The sequence below is a fragment of the Myotis lucifugus genome, unplaced genomic scaffold (assembly GCF_000147115.1).
Source record: "Myotis lucifugus unplaced genomic scaffold, Myoluc2.0 scaffold_92, whole genome shotgun sequence".
In the NCBI taxonomy this organism is placed as follows: Eukaryota; Metazoa; Chordata; class Mammalia; order Chiroptera; family Vespertilionidae; genus Myotis; species Myotis lucifugus.
Window position 1 is genome coordinate 4,214,231 of NW_005871140.1, and position 18,188 is coordinate 4,232,418.

At 35.5% G+C, this 18,188-nt stretch overlaps 1 protein-coding gene across 1 annotated transcript in view; it reads right to left on the reverse strand.

Moving 5' to 3' along the window:
• Positions 1–55: 55 nt before the first annotated feature.
• CCDC73 (coiled-coil domain containing 73) overlaps positions 56–18,188 on the reverse strand; it is a 60,515-nt gene continuing 42,382 nt past the window's right edge. Inside the window, exons 12-16 of the mRNA XM_023756397.1 lie at positions 13,150–13,260; positions 10,747–10,918; positions 8,155–9,636; positions 6,099–6,232; positions 56–271 (exon numbers count right to left, since the gene is read on the reverse strand). Coding sequence (XP_023612165.1) covers positions 56–271; positions 6,099–6,232; positions 8,155–9,636; positions 10,747–10,918; positions 13,150–13,260 — 2,115 coding nt within the window. The remainder of the gene's footprint in view (positions 272–6,098; positions 6,233–8,154; positions 9,637–10,746; positions 10,919–13,149; positions 13,261–18,188) is intronic.

Consider the following 18,188-nt stretch of genomic DNA (forward strand, 5'->3'; position numbering starts at 1 on the left):
AGTCATTTTGCTGTAATTGAAACTACATCAGTACTCTAATTTACCACTGAAAGTATTAATCTGTTTTTGTCAACAACTCTTCTGCTTTTCTTTTTTTAGATTGGTTGTCATTCTCTAAGCTTAGGAACTTTTCACTTTCTTTTATTTGATTTGTTATCAGGCTCTGCCAGCCACCTTCACCAAAAGAAGACATAGTTAAATTAGTAGTATCTTTAATCTTGAGAGCCTGAGAATGGCTTTGTAGATTTGATTTCAGAGACTGTGTTTTCACCTAGGAAAGACCAAACTTGTTTTACCACTGAAGTTATTACTCATTTTCTAAACACTCATCAACAAATAAGTTTAAAGAATATCATTAAGCTTTTGCAATTATGAGCATATGATAAAGCCACCATTTTCTTGGCTTTTCCCCAACTACTACATTTTGGCATCAAGAAACTATAAAATGTGAATTTGTAGGCTTATGTAGTAGCTTTTCAAGATCTCTTAATATATTCCAGGAATACCATTTTCTAAAAGGTCTTGAGCTTACATTGAAAGAAAAGATATTTAAAACAGGCAGATAAAAATCTGTTTTGTCTTCTACTCCCTTCCTTTCCCAAACATGTCTATGTTTTGTATCTTCTATCAAAACAAGGGTAAATTTTAAAATGCTAACAGAAGTAAACTACCATTTAAAAACTGCTTTTTACTTCATGTTTCCTCTCATGCTTCAGAGCACCATTTTTGGAGACACAGGAAAGAGCAATGCAGTATTTGGAAGTTGGCATGTTTTCCAAAGCACTACATTGGGTCATACTTATAATATTGTGCTAAAAATGTTCATTTCTATTTTTTTTCCTGATAATAAAACACCGGAAATTTGGAAAATAGAAAAAAAGTATAAAGTAACTAAAAATCAGTAGTAAACCACTATCCAGAGACTTGTCAACATTTTGGTACCATTTGCACTAGACTTTTTTTCTATTTTTAGTATAATCAATAACTTTCTAGAATTTTATATCTTTGTTTTTCCCACTGAGCTGCTTTCCTAGGTCATTAAAATTTCTCAAACTATTGTAGGGGGCTGCAAAAATAATTCCCTTTTATGCATGTGTTGTAATTTATCTCTTAATTGAATATTTGTTTAAACTTATCCCTGTCAAATAAATTTAATTTCTTGAAAAAAAACCTTTGATGGTCTTAGATTACCAGATAAAACTTATTGTTAAAAGGGAATGTTATAATTTAGAATAGGGAATAGGATAAGAACCACATTAAAATTACCCAAGATTCCAACCACCATTAAACAATTTGATGTAAATATTCTGGTCCCTTCTGTATAAATACACTATTTGAAAATTTAAATCACACATTTTCTACGCTGTATTAAAAACATTTTTAGCATTTCCCTGTGGTTTAAGGTCTGTTAAGAACATGGATCCATTTTATTCCATGTTCCATAATCTATACTAATAAAAGGGTAATAATGCTAATTAGACCAGACATCTTCCAGACAAAGCCATGGTGGGGGGGCCAAGGCAGAGGCAGTTAGGGGTGATCAGGCCAGCAGGGGAGAGCAGTTAGGGTGATCAGGCGGGTGGGAAGGTGAGCAGTTAGGAGCCAGTGGTCCCGGATTGCGAGAGGGATGTCCGACTGCCGGTTTAGGCCCAATCCCTATGGGCCTATGGGATCGGGCCTAAACGGGCAGTCAGACATCCCCCTAGGGCTCCTGGATTGGAGAGGGTGCAGGCTGGACTGAGGGATTCCCCCCACCCCATGAATGAATTTTGTGCACCAGGCCTCTAGTTTAATATATTGTTGAACATTTAAGTTTTTGAAAAATTTATTTTTATACATTAGGCTATGATGAATACCATTTGCTCATAAATCTTTGATGATCTTTGAATACTGCTTTACATTAAAATCTTTTCCAATTGTACTGATTAAGTGGCATATTCAAAACATTGTCATTTTCAAGTGAGATTATATAGTAATTATTTTTTTAAAAAATATTTTATTGGTTTTTTACAGAGAGGAAGGGAGAGGGACAGAGAGTTAGAAACATCGAGAAACATTGATCAGCTGCCTCCTGCACACCCCCTACTGGGGATTTGCCTGCAATCAAGGTACATGCCCTTGACTGGAATCGAACCTGGGACCTTTCAGTCCGCAGGCCGATGCTCTATCCACTGAGCCAAACTGGTTAGGGCCATAGTAATTATTTTTTATAGGCTCTTAACTATTTATATTTAATCTCAGTTCCCTCAGGACTGCTCTTCTTGGCTCCTGAGAATTCTAGTTAGCCACCTGTCCCCTCAAAGTCCTAGCCTCTGATCCTTATGATGATACTGTATTCATATGATTGCCTATGTTCTTATAAAATAACAGATGAAAACAAAAGTATTGTCAAGGACTGCCAGGACAATAAGCAAATTATTTAACTTTTGTGAGCCTTAGTTTTCTCATCAGCTCCTTTTAGATACAAAATGCTATTGTAAAAAGTAACTGGTGCCCTGGCTGGTATGACTCAGAGCAATGTCCTATACACCAAAAGGACACGGGTTTGATTCCCAGTCAGAGCGGGTACTCAGGCGGTGGGTTTGATTCCTGGTCAGGGCTAGTTCAGTAGGCAACTAATTGACATTCACTTGCACACTGATGTTTCACTCTCTCTAAAATCAAAGTATGTCCTTGAGTAAGGATTCTTTAAAAAAGAGTAAGTGGTAACGGAAAAAAATGGGTAAATGTGTATTTCTGATAATGTCTCGCATATAAGTAAGTTCACCACACTTCATTTAGCTTACAGAGCCAAAATGAATGTACACAGTCACCCATGCAATACTGATACATAGAAAGATATCAAATCTAAATCTAGGTTGCTGCTGATTTTGAAGTTAAATGATTGATGCCTTGTGATTTAATGGTCCTGTTTTGCCATCAAAATACTTGATGCATTTTGTTGCATTTGACATCCAGTGCAAATCAGCCCATTTTCCAAAATTCTGATTCTTTGACTTTTTATCTCGATGATGGAAAGGAGAGAGACATTTACACATATCTGCTTTAGTTTCTTCCCTAAACTAGCTACTTAGTGGGAGGGGCAGAAGCAGGGATTCCCTGTAGAGAGATTTTAACAAAACTTGTCTTAGCTTAACTAGGGTTTTGCAGCCTAGAGTAATTCCAGTTCTATATGTAGCCACATATCATTGCTCTTTCCTATCTCCTTTTAAAAATACTTCCTCTTTCTGCCTGACTCAAAGATCAGTGGATAGAGCGTCGGCCTGCGGACTCAGGGGTCCCGGGTTCGACTCCGGTCAGGGGCATGTCAGAAGCAGGGATTCCCTGTAGAGAGATTTTAACAAAACTTGTCTTAGCTTAACTAGGGTTTTGCAGCCTAGAGTAATTCCAGTTCTATATGTAGCCACATATCATTGCTCTTTCCTATCTCCTTTTAAAAATACTTCCTCTTTCTGCCTGACTCAAAGATCTGATACTAGTCCTGGGGTTGCATTTTAAAATTTAACTTCAATGAACCTAATTCATTGTATAAAATGAATGGCTTTGTTTATGCTGGCCCCTCTTTCCCATCCTCATTCCTAGGTATGACCAAGATTGCAGCAGGCTACTAACCTAACCCTCTCCAAAGTACAAAAAAGGGGGATTAGCTCATAATATATACCTAAAATTTTACAGGATTGGTGTGGCTAGAGTGCATAAAAATACGTTGAAAAATATGAATAACTTTTATTCCCTTTCTAAGTCTTCATAAAATTAATTTGTCTTCATTTAGAACAAGAATAGGGAAACGGCTTTGTGGGCCAAGGGGCCTCCCTCGCAACTGCCTAATTGTCATTGAACACAAAAGTAGCCATAGACAATAGTTAATGGGTGTGGCTGTGCTTTAATAAAATTGTACTTACTAAAATGAGGGGGTGGGAGCTGCATTTGGCCCACCAGTTGTCACCTGACAGCCCTATTTAGAAAAGTGTAAAATATTAAGGAGCAAGTAAACAGGCTTCATAAAGAGACTAGATTTGTCTGGTTTAATGCAAGAATAACAGCATTTTCAGTCGTCTAGGCAAAAGAATAGGTCTGCTTTTAAATGTGTCCCACATTAGATGTTGATTGGTAATCAAGCTTCAGGGGGGACAATGGTACTTAGCATAGTGCTTGACACCTAGTAAAATTTAGAAAATATCTCTTTAGCCAGTGAGCTGAGTTTTATTTTTTTTTTTACATGCACTAGCATTTTGAGAAGAAACATTTTTTTTACTATGAAAGTTGAGAAAGTAGCATTTGACTAAGAGCGAAGAGACCTACTTTAAGTCTGCCACAGGTAGTGTCTCTCAGTGCTTTGGAATTATTTCACATTTGTGTCACTGCTTCCTCATTTGTAAAATAGATGTGCCTTATAGGACTGTTGTGGGAATATTTTTTTGAAAAAGCTTTAATTCTATAAATTCTTAAAAACATTAATTGCAAGAAAAGCATTAGGATTAGACAAAGAATGGAACTACTGGGTTAATTATAAAAATGGGCTTGAAAGGGAGACATGAAATTCCCATTATACCTTTGAAAAAGGACAATTATAATAAATTAGAGGTCCAGTGCACAAAATTCATGCATGGGAGGCGGGGGTCCCTCAGTCTGGCCTGTACCCTCTCCAATCCAGGATCCCTCTCACAATCCGGAACCACTGGCTCCTAACCGCTCACCTGCCTGATGCCCCTAAGTGCTCCCCTGCCTGCCTGATTGCCCTAACTGCCTATCTGCTCTCCCCTCCTGGCCTGATTGCCCTAACTGCCTATCTGCTCTCCCCTCCTGGACTGATCGCCCTAACTCCCTATCTGCTCTCCCTTCCTCTCCATGCCCTTCGGACCCCCAGCGCAGGCGTACTGAGAGCTCTCCACCCATGGCTCCACCCCTGTCCTGAACAATTTGCATATTCTGCTATTATTAGTATAGATGTTAAGTATTCAACCGAGTTTGAAATTGGTATCTAGCTTTTCCTTTTTGCACTGATTTCACTAACTTACCTAGTTGGCCAAGGATTTCCCAATGCCAGATTTACCATATTTCAAAGATACACACTTGTACACATCAAAGCTGAAATGATTTCTGCTGACACAATGGTGAAAAGATGAATCCTGATTTTAGTTTTAACCCTCCCAGAAGAAAAGTTTATACTATCTCAGTGAGGGTCTCTCATACTTAAAAAGAAAAATGAAATTGTGAAAACCTGTTATATGTTAAGGTGTCAATACTGTAATTTTCATCTTCGATGTGCTGAAGAGAAAGTTACTTAATATGTGTCTATAAAATTTAAAACAATATAGTGGCTTTAAATTCTCACTATGCAATTATTTAAATAAGTAACCTTTCCTAACATTTATAGGTTATCTTTTAGCAGTTATACCTATAATTGTTTTTTGTAGACTTTGAACAACATAGCCTTTTTTGCACTAAAGTTTTGTAACCAAGATAAGAAACTTACAAATTTTACCAAAAAACCTGTCATCTGTAGTTAGTTGCTTTTTATATGACAAATAGACTCCTGGAGCCATATAATCTCTACAAATCTTTTGTTTAATATTTACATTCATACTTGATATATATTGATGGACATTTGATCCTTTCATATTCTGTGTTCTAACTGAAATAATTTAAAATAAATTCCTTCACAACAGTTTCCCAAAATGTAAGTAACATTAAGCCCTACTAAAAATAGCTGAATTTATTCATTGACTATTTAAGGCAACTTTAATTAGAATAAAATTTTAAATGCTCAAATTGTGAACAGTTGTATTTTAAGTTTAAATAAATGTGCAAGTGCCACTATTCCTAAGTTTAGGTGACTAAAATATAGAAGTACATAATACACTACCTCACACTCTCCCTCCTCAAACAGGCTGGATTATATCTATTTGATTTATACACTGTGACTTTTTCCTGCTGTTTTCCATCAACCTTAATTGTGAAAAATGGTGCCATGCTGCCCTCTTGATATTATTTTGGAGATCAGTTAGGTCTTAAAGCATCCAGATGCATACAGTTCTACACATATCTGTAGAATTAGCTCACTAAGGTCTGCTTGGCAATATTTTTAATTGACTTACATGTTCTGTGGGAAAAGAAGAATCACAAGAAGTCTTTGCAGTTGCATTCCTCTCTTCACGGGGCTCTCCCTTGGGATCTGGATGGATAGTGGAGTTATTCAAAGTGTCAGCAACTCTGTTAATGCTGGTAGTATCTGCTTGACAAAGAGGAAATGGCAACAACTGAATTTTATTCTCCAGGCACTCATTTTAGTGGCTGAACTTGTTTTACTCTGATTCTATGCTTTTGTATTTAAAAAGTAACAATTTCTATTTTCTTTTTACTTTGATCTTTTTATAGTTTTCATAGACTTTGCTTTTACATTAAACATCTCATTTCAGAAAATAAAGTTTTATTATTGCTACTTTCTAAAACCTGATTTCACATTAAAATGAGTGAAATGGTATAAACATCTTATAAAACAAAATGTTATCCTTATTCCCCAGTTACTACACTGCCTGTACATGTAAACATTTATATAGTGAACATCTTACGAATTCAGATTAAAAGAAACTGGCCATAAGATACCCAACAAAGGGCTGTCTAGTATTTAATAAACAGATAAAAGTAATGTAGAGAAACATGCCTACTTCGAAGTTTAAAAAATATTTAAACTTTTATGAGTTTGACGACTTTACAAGTTGAATTTTTATAGAATTTCAGACATCTCCCCTTCCATTCTTAAATTTATATCACTGAAATTTAGAAGAAAGGAACTGTGATAATATGGTCAACATTAGACCAGATCCTTGACTAATAGCATTTGACTAACCACAGCATTTGACAGATAAGATTAATGGAATCTGAAGTTAATACATTTTACTAGGAAAAATTAGATTTTGTGAAATAAGATTTTCCAGTGCTTTGGTGTTTTCTGTTTTTTCCCCCTATATCTCCATTCATGCTAGTAAGCAAGAAGTACTTATTTTGCTTTTAGTTCCCAGTTTTTCTCCCAAGTTTTCTCTTTCCTTTTAAAAGAAGCATGTTAAAGTCAGGGTCAGGCAAAGCTGCCTTGTAATCTGCATTTCTTTTAATGGGTCTAACTGCATATTCTTAAACAGGTGAAGTCACTTAAAATCTAAATCTTTAACAATGCAAACTTTGATTGTGAGACTGCAAATGGCAAAGTTAACATTTTCCTCATAATCATACTTCTTAAACATTATCTCCAAGTTATGTTTATACAGCATCTACATGTTAATATGAAAAATTTCAAGTACTCCCAAGTACAGAGTATGAATCTCAAGTACCCATTACCCAGCTTCAATATCCATCAATATTAAGTCATATGACTTTCATCCATTACCTTTCCCCCTATTTTTCTATTGTGTATTTTTAAAGCAAAACTTGGACATTATGTTATTTCATGTGGTAGTTTTAAATAATAGTCTGAAATATTTAGCATTTTAGTGTATTAGTAATATAGGTACATCATATTAAGGGGTTCAATTTAAAGTGTTTCAATGACAAATAGCAATGATATGAAATGTAATCATGTTATACCTTGAGATTGTCAAACAAAAGCTGGATTTGTGGTGCTGGTGAAGAAACAGATAAAATAGAAAAATGAAGGAAAGAGGGAGAAAACGGGGAAGAAAGTGACAAAAGGTGGTTCTGAGGGAGAGAGGTGGTGGTGATTTTTCTTGGTGTGTGTGTGTGTGTATGTGTGTGTGTGTGTGTTCAACATGGGCACTGGAAGAAGCCTTATCAACTTCTCTGCATTTGCTCTAGAAAGTAAAGACCTCAGATGAAGTAGCAGTTCCTAATTTAAAATTAGTTGCCTGGACCTGTGGTGGTTTTTTTATTTTCAGTTCCTTGGTTCTTTTTTTTTTTTTTTTTAATTTCCAAAATGCATTTGTGCCTCAGTATATGTTGACAAAACTGGTTCAGATTTAGGTGAAAAATCCATTTTCATCTAAATAAAGCCTTTACTTTTACTATATAAGGAGTATTTTAGGTTTAGGAAAAAAAAATACTAACATGTTTTCATTTTGAACATAATCTGGAGAATTTTTACCAAGAATACTAAACAGAAATAATAAATTTTTAAAGTAAACATAAAGCTTGTTTTCTTACCTGGCCCAATATCCTTCCTGACATTTTTACAAAGTGTCATTGAAACAATCTTTTCGTTTTCTGATGGGCCTATTGGTCTCTCGTTCAGCAACAAGGGAATGCCAGAAGTTGAAGTGCTCACTGTTTGACTTTCATTTTGATTTACTTTTGACCAAGAACTGGGGTCTAAAAAATTCACATATACTGGAGTTTTCTCAGTTTTTTTATCTGAAGTTGAAAGATCAAAGGCTGACTTTCCACTTCTGTTTACTAAATCTCCAGATGGCTTTATGTGAAATGAACATGATTCTTCCAGCTGTCCTTCACTGTAAATTTTTCCTGAAACGATGTCATTTAATGACTCTGTTTTCTCAGTATTATTTAACAATGTATGCTGTCTTTCATTAACATCCACAAACAGGAAAAGGTCATTTTTTGTAGCTTCAGTTAACTGATTCTCATCAATGTGACTCTCTTTACTGGAAAACTGCATTTCTGTGGAAGTTTTCATGTGAACAGCAGTTTTCATATCTTTGGCTTGTGAGGTATGTATATTCTCATTGTTAACTTGAAGTTGAGAAATGTTCATACTGTTTTCTAAATCTCCCAAACAGTCCTTAAATGGACTTTGTGAGTCATTCAGATTTTTACATACAGCTCTTTTCCCAGGGCTTGAGTTTGGTTTCACCAATATAGGCATCATATTAACATTTGTATCTGAATTCTTAAGAAATACTTTAAGATTATCACTGAAAACTGCAGATGAAATGGGGTATTCAACTGCAATGTCATAGGGAATAGTAAGTCCAGGCTTCTCTGAAGTATCCTTACAGATTTGCTGAACATCTGAAGTTTGTTGAGGTGGTAGTGTGCTGCACTCACTTTTATTATTTACCAGTTGTATTTGTTCTATTTTACACTGTTTATCATCTAATATAACATTACTTGAGTCATGTAAATTGTATTTTTGACACTGAACAGGTTTCTTTTTTTCATCCAGAGATGAATCCAAATCTATTTTGGCTTGGTCACTGTTTGTAATTGTCTTCTTTGTAGCATTTTCTTGAGTCTCTGGAAGCAATCTAAACCGTTGTTCAGAAACATCTTTTTTATGATTTGTACTGTGAGCCATCTCATTTAAGACACTGTTAAATGATATTCTGTTACTTTCAACCTCCAGATGTAAATCTGGACAGTGAACATCGAATCCTTCAGTTCTTTCTAGGTGTATGCTGTCTGTTTCTATTGATATATCTGCCTCTAAAAAAGAATTATTTGGTGATTTAAATTCTGGGGATTCATTGTCTCTTTCCAAGCCCATCTTGTCTTTTATTTCTGTAGTAGCTGCTTTTCTAAAGTCAGTAACATTCAAGGTTTGTCCTTGACTAATTAATTCTTTTTCTATGCAGAGGGTTTTGCTTACAGAGATTTCGCTTTGCTTCTCATCTTGAGGTACACTAGGATCAATTTCATTCTTGGAGATTTTTTCAGTATGCTGTATATCTGTCATGATGAGAACACAGTAAATTTTTATGCACTACAACAAAAGTACTTTTGGTTTAAAACAAGACACGTTGAGGGTATTATAAAAATGGTTTTTATTTCTCTAGTCAAGTCCATATAAACACAGAGCTGATTCGATAAAATCAATTTATCCTAACAATTTATACTCTTAATTTCTATTACTACTTAGATCCAGAAATTGCTAGCTGGCTTCTTCAATACTCTTATCACTTTTTTAATTTACTACCTTGTAAATATATTTTGCTTTTGGAATACTTTTGGCCAAGTGTATAAAATGTCTACTTAAGACATTAATTTTTATTCATTTGGGTTCCAACCATAGATTTCAAAAATTCAGTATAATCACAATAATCTGGAATATAAAGTTCAGAGCTTGTAGGGCTTTTTTAGTCTGACCATTCTCTCTACAACATCTCCACCAAGTGGTTGTTTGGCCTAGTTTTGAACACTTTCAAAGAATTAATTAGTTAAGGACAAAACTTGAATGTTACTGTCTTTAAACAACTTTTTTTCAAGCTGGATGAATTAGTAAATTATTTGAACAGTTTTAGAAAGGCCATTGGATGTAACGTGCTCTAGGTCTGGTCATCAGAAGGTTATTGGAAGCCCATTGGACATTCTCAGCAAAACAGTGAAGGCATAAACCAGAATGCAAAAAGGAAAGAAGTGATGAATAGGCAGAAATGTACTTTTCCCCAAAAAATATTGACTGTAAAGCAGTGGTTCTCAACCTGTGGGTCGCGACCCCTTTGGCGGTCGAACGACCCTTTCACAGGGGTCGCCTAAGACCATCCTGCATATCAGATATTTAAATTATGATTCATAACAGTAGCAACATTACAGTTATGAAGTAGCAATGAAAATAATTTTATGATTGGGTCACAACATGAAGAACTGTATTTAAAGGGCCAGAAGGTTGAGAACCACTGCTGTAAAGAATAGCACAAAGGGACCCTGTTTTGTTAAGATATATACAAATAATGTATTTCTCCAACTACATTACAAGGTCCTCAAAGCAAAGGCTATAATTGAATCCCTCTACAAAGCTCAATATACAAATTAGAAAATATCAATATAATCTTAGGTTACCTTCTATAATGATTTCTTCTGTAAGTGGTCCTTTCTTTTTCTCATTTTCTCTATATTCAGTATCTAAACAAAAACTCACTTTATTTTCTTCCCTAGAATTATATTTCTGTATGATGTTTTGTAATTTTCCCATTGACATATCACTGTTTTCAGTATTTACTTCTGGAAGATTCTAGTGTAAAATGGAAAAGGTTCCTTTAATGTAAAAACAGATTATTTAAAACAATGGGGGGTGGGGGTGGGGGGGGGATGAGTGGAGAGGGGAAAATGGGGGACATCTGAATACTTTCAACAAAATAAATTTTTTTTAAAAAAGTATAAAACATTTAAATTGTGCTGATAAAGTAGGATTACAACTAAAATACAAAAAATTCTGAATAATCAACTGAAGACTAGCTGGAGAGAACCCTGATAAGCAGTGGCACGAAAGGGCTGGCCGGGTTCCCACAGACAGCAGACAAGAAGAAGAAATAAAAGGCATTCAAATTGGAAAGGAGGAAATAAAACTCTCATTCACAGATGACATTAGATATCGTACATAGAAAACCCTAAAGACTCCACCAAAAAACTATTTAATAAATGAATTCGGCAATGTAGCAGGATTCAAAATCAACACTAAAAAAACGATGGGTTTTTTTTGTATATACCAATAATGAACTCTCAGAAAGAGTAACAAAAACAAACAATTCCATTTACCCTTTGCAACAAAAAAAATTGAGATACTTTTATTTATTGCAAAAAAATTGAGATACTTAGGAATAAACTTAACCAATGAAGTAAAAGACTTGTACTTGGAAAACTACAGGATGTTGAAAAAAGAGATAGAGGAAGATATAACAAGTGGAAGAATATACTATGTTCATGAATTTGTAGAATTAGCATCATTAAAATGTCCATACTACCCAAGGCAATCTATAGATTCAATGCAAACCCTATCAAAATACCAACAGCATATTTCACATATCTAGAACAAATACTCCAAAAATTTATATGGAACCAAAAAAGACCCCAAATAGCTGCAGCAATCTTAAGAAAGAACAAAGTTAGAGGATCACAATACCAGATATCAAGTTATACTACAAAGCCACTGTAATCAAAACAGCTTGGTAGTGGCACAAGAACAGGCATATAGGTCAATGGAACAGAACAGAGACCCCAGAAATCGACACAAGCCATTATGCTCAATTAATATTTGACAAAGGAGGCAAAAGCATACAATGGAATCAAGACTGTCTCTTCAATAATAAGTGGTATTGGGAAAATTAGGCACATACATGCAAAAAAATGAAACTAGACCACCAACTTATACCATACACAAGAATAAACACAAAATGGATAAAATACTTAAATTAAGTCATGAAACCATAAAATTCCTGGAAGAAACCATAGGTAGCAAAATCTCAGACATCTCTCATAGCAGTATGTTTACGGATACATCTAGGGCAAAGGAACTAAGGAAAAAAAACAAATGGGACTACATCAAAATAAAAAGCTTCTACACAGCAAAAGAAACCAGCATCAAATTGAAAGGGGAACCCACTATGTGAGAAACTGAAAAATCAAGAGTTACATATATAACAATTTATATTAAACAAAGTCATCTTTAGTGAATTTTATCAAGTTGGTATTTAAATATAAAGTATATTAGTAAAACTAGATAGTATAGTATTAGAATAACATAGTATAATTGGCATAATAGTCTAAAATATAATCTTTCCCAAAATACAGATTTCATAAACTCATAAATAGTAACTTTCTATTGTGTTATTCTTGTAAAAGAACTGAAAGGCAATGAAATAGATATTAAAATAGAAAAATCAATTTTAGGGTTCACCAATTTTTAAAGTCAACCTTTATATTACTAATTTACACTTTTATTATCTATTTCACTAATATTAATATTTATTAGCAAACACGTGGTTTAAGAAAATAGCCATGTTTATAACATCAAGTCTTATGATAAAATGTTAACACTATAGAACTCAACTATTATCTACATGTTCTAAACATGGCTTTAATACATCTCAACAAAACTGCTGAGGAAAGCTAAATAGATCAGCCAACAATAATACCTTACATAATTCCTTATTTTAATAATTTACTACAATACTATTAATGATTTTATGAAAAGGTAAATTAATTTTTCTTTGTTACATATGGAAAGTCATTCAATTTATACACACACACACACATACACACGTGTGGTTTTTCATGCATAAAAGCAATACAGGAAATTTTATTAAATCTAGCTTTTTAAAAAGCATTCACTTCTTAGAAATATAAGTGCAAGAAGAAAATGTGTCTGACTATTCCTACATTATTTTTGCGATATTTCTTTTGCATTTAGCAGTTATTTTAAATGTCTACAACTATTCAAAATATTTAAATATTTAATAAACCTACATGCTTTCCCCCAGTTCTTAATGCTTTCTCATGCTCATTTTGAAGATTAAGGAACTTTTCTTCATTTTCTTTTAACTTCTCCCTTTGCAGCTCATTATCTCTTTCAAGGGTCTGCAATAAAATTAATTATCCAAAAAATAATCAATACCACATTAATGAATTTTGATGTGTTTTATGTTGCTTAGACCTTTGCTTCTAACATGCTGCAAGTGCCATACAGATCAGTGATAATGTGCTATCTCAACAATAATTTTCATAAATTAACAGAAAGGTGCTTATAGTTTAGTTAACAGGAAAAGAGGGGGAGGTTATGAAAAAGAAATGACTATAAAAGGACATAAAAACATTGCCATTATTCAGTTTCACCACATAAGTTTTAATGTACTGAAAAAGTAATATAAACTACAGCATTGAAAAATATGAAATGTAGCATAATCCAGCATATAACACTACTAAAAAATTTTAACTACCACAGAACATTTTTCCACATCTGTTTATTTTAGGAAGTAACTGGCTAGAGAGCCCTTAAATACAATGTTAATTTTTAATTTCAAATTAACACATTTTAAGTAGAGTTTTAATATTTACTCTATTAATCAATTACTTTATAAAATAACATAATATAAACACCATCACACTACCCTCTCTCCCCACCCCCAAAGAAAACCTTTAAAGACTAAAACCACTACTGTTTTCTAAGACACGGGTTTTAAAGCTATTGGTATCAGTGTCACCAATATTATTAGGTTTCTCTAATGTCTGCTGATAATCCAAATGAACCTCTGTAAAAAGACAAGTAGTAAGAACTCTACCTATATGTCTACTATATCTGGAATTTTTAAGTTCATTTGTTGATCATTATTAAAGCTATCTATGTACATCCAGGGTAAACATTTCCAGCCACACAAAGAAAAGGTAAGGTTTTCCAATTACCTCCTCAGAGGTAACCACTCAGGCAGTTTCTTGTGTACCCTTCCAGAAATTGTCATATAAGCATAAAGAATATAGTACTATACATACCATATTATTCTGCATCTGTTTTGAAAAAATTAATATGTCTTGCTTACTTTCCATATCATTATATATAGACCTATCTCATTTTAAAGGCTTCACAGTGTTTTATCTATATAGAGTTCTCAATTATATCTAAAATGTCAATCTGCAGGCAAAATTATGGAAACATAATTTTACAATTTTAACATAAAGATTCTCCTCTAGCTCATAAAGAACTAAACATTTAATGAGCTCCTAATATGTGCCAGATACAGATACTCTTATATGCTCTTATGCTATGGTAGTGAAAATTTACTGTTCTATTGGAAGTTATACTCTATCAGGAGATTATTTGGTACTAGAGGCCCAGTGCACGAAAATTAGTGCACTGAGGGAGGCAGGGATCCCTCAGCCCGACCTGAGCCCTCTCGCAGGCCGGGAGCCTGCTCCCTGTGGGCCTAAACCGCAGTCTGGCCTCCCTCTGCGGGAGGCAACCAGGTGGTGATCAGGGGACGGCTGTGGCCACAAGCGGCTGCCCTCCCCCCCCATCCCCATCCCCTCCCTCTGCCCACTGGCATATGCCTTGGCTGGCCTGGCGCCACCTGCTCGTTGGCCCCGCCCCCCTGTCAACTGGTTGTTCCGTCGGTTGGTCGATTTGCTTATTACGCTTTTATTATATAGGATTGTTTGCATCTGGATTAACAATCAAAAACCCTAGCTGAAAAAATGGATATTGTGGAAAGTCAAAATAAAAACACCTGTTAATATTTTAATATATCCCAAACTGAGTAAATTATCCTGGTTAATACTATGATTATGGCAGCAAACTAAGTAAATTATTCTTATTAACACTATGCCTATGGAAGTATAACTATACTTATATCTGGACTAAACTATAATTAAATCATAGTATAAAATATTCTCCATCATGAGAATTTATTTCTCTATGCTCCAAACTGTACAATAAAAATATAAGACAGATGGCAGCATTACCACACAGTGCTGAAACACAGTAGGCCATTATGAAGAGTAATGATCCCTTTTAGTACAGGTGGATTTAGAATGTTCAAGAAAACACTTGAGATACCTATGCAGCATAATCCTCAGCAACAGTTCTACATTAATATTTTCTTATGCTATATAGCAGTGGTTCTCCAGCACCAGTCTGCAAACAAGCACTGATTGCAAACAAGCATGGTAAAATTTCACTAGCCATGGCAAAAAAATGTCAATTGGAGGGCATCATGTCTTTTCTTGTAACAGACTCTCCTTTTACCTGAGATTATATTCTTACTATACTTTTAGTGTTAAAATGTTCTCTTTCATAAAATGAAAAAGATGATAGATGGTATTAGTTATTTTTTAATGTCCTTATTCAAATAAAAAGCTGACAATTCTATCCTGTTTTTGCCAATACTTTGAAATTTTACTATATGAAATCTAGTTTCTCTCTATATTATAAAGGCACAGGTAATAATGGTGCTAGTTAAAGAGAGGCATTTGGAGTACCCAAGATTTTAGTAGTGTCATTAAAAGATCCTGGAACCATAGTTACAGGTATCATGAACTCAAAGAAACACATGACACTCTCTCTGTCTCTCTCTCTCTCTCTCTCTCTCTCTCTCTATATATATATATATATATATATATAATTGTAACTACTCTAGGCTCTGTAGAATTCAATGATACATAAACATTGGATTTAGAATGCATGGAAAACAATTTAAAAGTTGTGGTTTTCATATAATGGATCTAACAAAAGTGGCAGCTCTCACAGGTCTAGGAAAAATACTAACAATGTTATGTAGAAATAGTGCTAGAATAGAGTCAGGACAAATATTTACTCCTGGTTTTGCCACTAATTATGAGACTTTGAACTACATGCTTATACTTTCTGGATCTCTAGCTCATCATGAAATGATGATTAGACTAGCTAATCTCTAATATTTTGTTCATCCTAAAAACTGAGGTTTCAACTCCTTTAAGTGGATTAGAAGACAAGTCTGATAACTGCTACTCATAAAGAATGTGGATAAACTACATCACATATTTCTTGGGAGGAGGTTCAACATATCAGAGAAATGGTTCCAAATTATCCATCTGTAGGGTGGGTGGAGAAGGTATCGGGGATACTTGCTTATACCTGGACTTTCAGAGAAATGATTTCTACTTGTCTTTTATTTGAGTAGGTGAAGAGGTTAAGAGGAGGAAGAGGTTTGACTCAAGCACACCTCTTCCTTCTTCCTCTTCTAGGTCTAATTCCTATAGAGGCAAGAGAAATAAGGAAGGCAAAACTTTCTTTGCATGACTAGTCAAAAAACATCAATGATGAGATAAATCTTGCACTGCTAAGGTTAGGTTTGGTTCCATTCAAAGGTGATGGACTCAGCATAATTTGTGAGGCCCGGTGCAAAAATTAAAAAAAAAAAAAAAAAGGGCAGGGGAAAAAGTGCTATTAAAGATATTACAAAAGTTTTTTCTTTCTTCATGGTCCTTCTCTCCTCCCTTCCTCTCTATCCCCAGCAACCTATCATGGGGCTTTTTATTTTCTACTTAATGCCATAGTCCCTGAGCAGAAGGATACTCACAGGGCAAATGCAGATCCTCACAGATGCCTAAAGCCTTGCCACTTGACTCAGCATAAGTACAAGCTACCAGTTACTGAATTCTACCTACTGCAAGTGGCTGGACCCATGTACTATGTCCTGGCTGTGGGTGAGGGAAGTCAATCTCCTGTCTCATGGGACCTTTGCCCAACCCATGGCAGATGGGTAACCCTCAAGGGATTGCAACTGCCAGGCAGAGATGCACCTCTGTACCTGAACTGGAGACTCACTTCCTGCCAAGTCACCTATCTAACATGCTAAATGCCAAGATATTACCAACCCGGGATACAGGATGCTGCAGGGCACATGCACTCCACTCAGACCCTCCCTCCTGCATCTGGGCCTCTCACCACCAATGTGAACTAGTTGCAAGTCTCGAGACAGGAACAGGGAAGATGAGGCCAGGCAGGGCCCAGGGTGCAGAAGGGTAGAAGAGCCAGCAGCCAGGAGGTGGTCCTGGGAGGCAGTGGGAGACTGGGAGCTGAGGCTCAAGCTCCCAGTGCCATCATCAGACTTAATTTACAAAACATACATTCAAAGATAAAAATTCATTAAGATTTGAAGACAGTAACCAGAGAACACTAAACCTGAAGCACAAGGCCCTTCTGAGACTGGGTCCATATGCAACTGCATTGGTTACATACCCATGAAGTTGGCCCTGGTCTCTGCTGATGGTGGTCTTTACACAGGAGGTGATTGTAGTTTTCTTAGGAAATGTTCAGCATCACCCTGGATTCCCAAGAATCCCTTTAGAGGGGCATAAATCCTTCTACTGGCCACCCCAGTGGAACAGGTCCCTAGCTCCTCCTAAGCTGTACATCCCATCACTTGGCTCAGTAGCAAACAAGGCAGTTCCTACCCTTCCACTAACCTCCATGGTCCTTCCTGTGGATTCAAGGCACCATCAAAGTTCTCTCTTCTGCATCCTTCCAGATACGTTCAGTATTGGAACAAGCATAATACACTTCAAGCCCCTTTGGCACAGATTATTCCAAAGACTTTCCTCCTTGAAATTTCTAGACCATAACTGAGCGTTAGTCTGTAAGTTCTTGGTACACTTCCAAACCTCAAGAAACATGTCAAGTCCTTCCACATCAACTTATCTCACTCTACTGGCAACACCAGAGTGAACATTAAGGTTTCTATCCATCTAAGAAACAAGAGGGCAGTCTGCCCTTCCCCTTTTTGTACCACAATCTTTACAAGTGATTTTCCTATAGACTCCTTCACTTAGCTTTGTGAGGGGAAATGGGTGCTCCTCCACTAGGAATGCAAAAAAAAAAAAAACCCACAAAAAACCTGCTTATTGAACCCTCACTCCCAAACATCAGTGACCATAACTTCTTCTCCTCCTCAATCACTTTCTTACATATACTGGAAAGAGGATGAGTGAATGTTGAGGTAACAGGGCCAGTTCTATCATACTAGTATTTCTGTAAA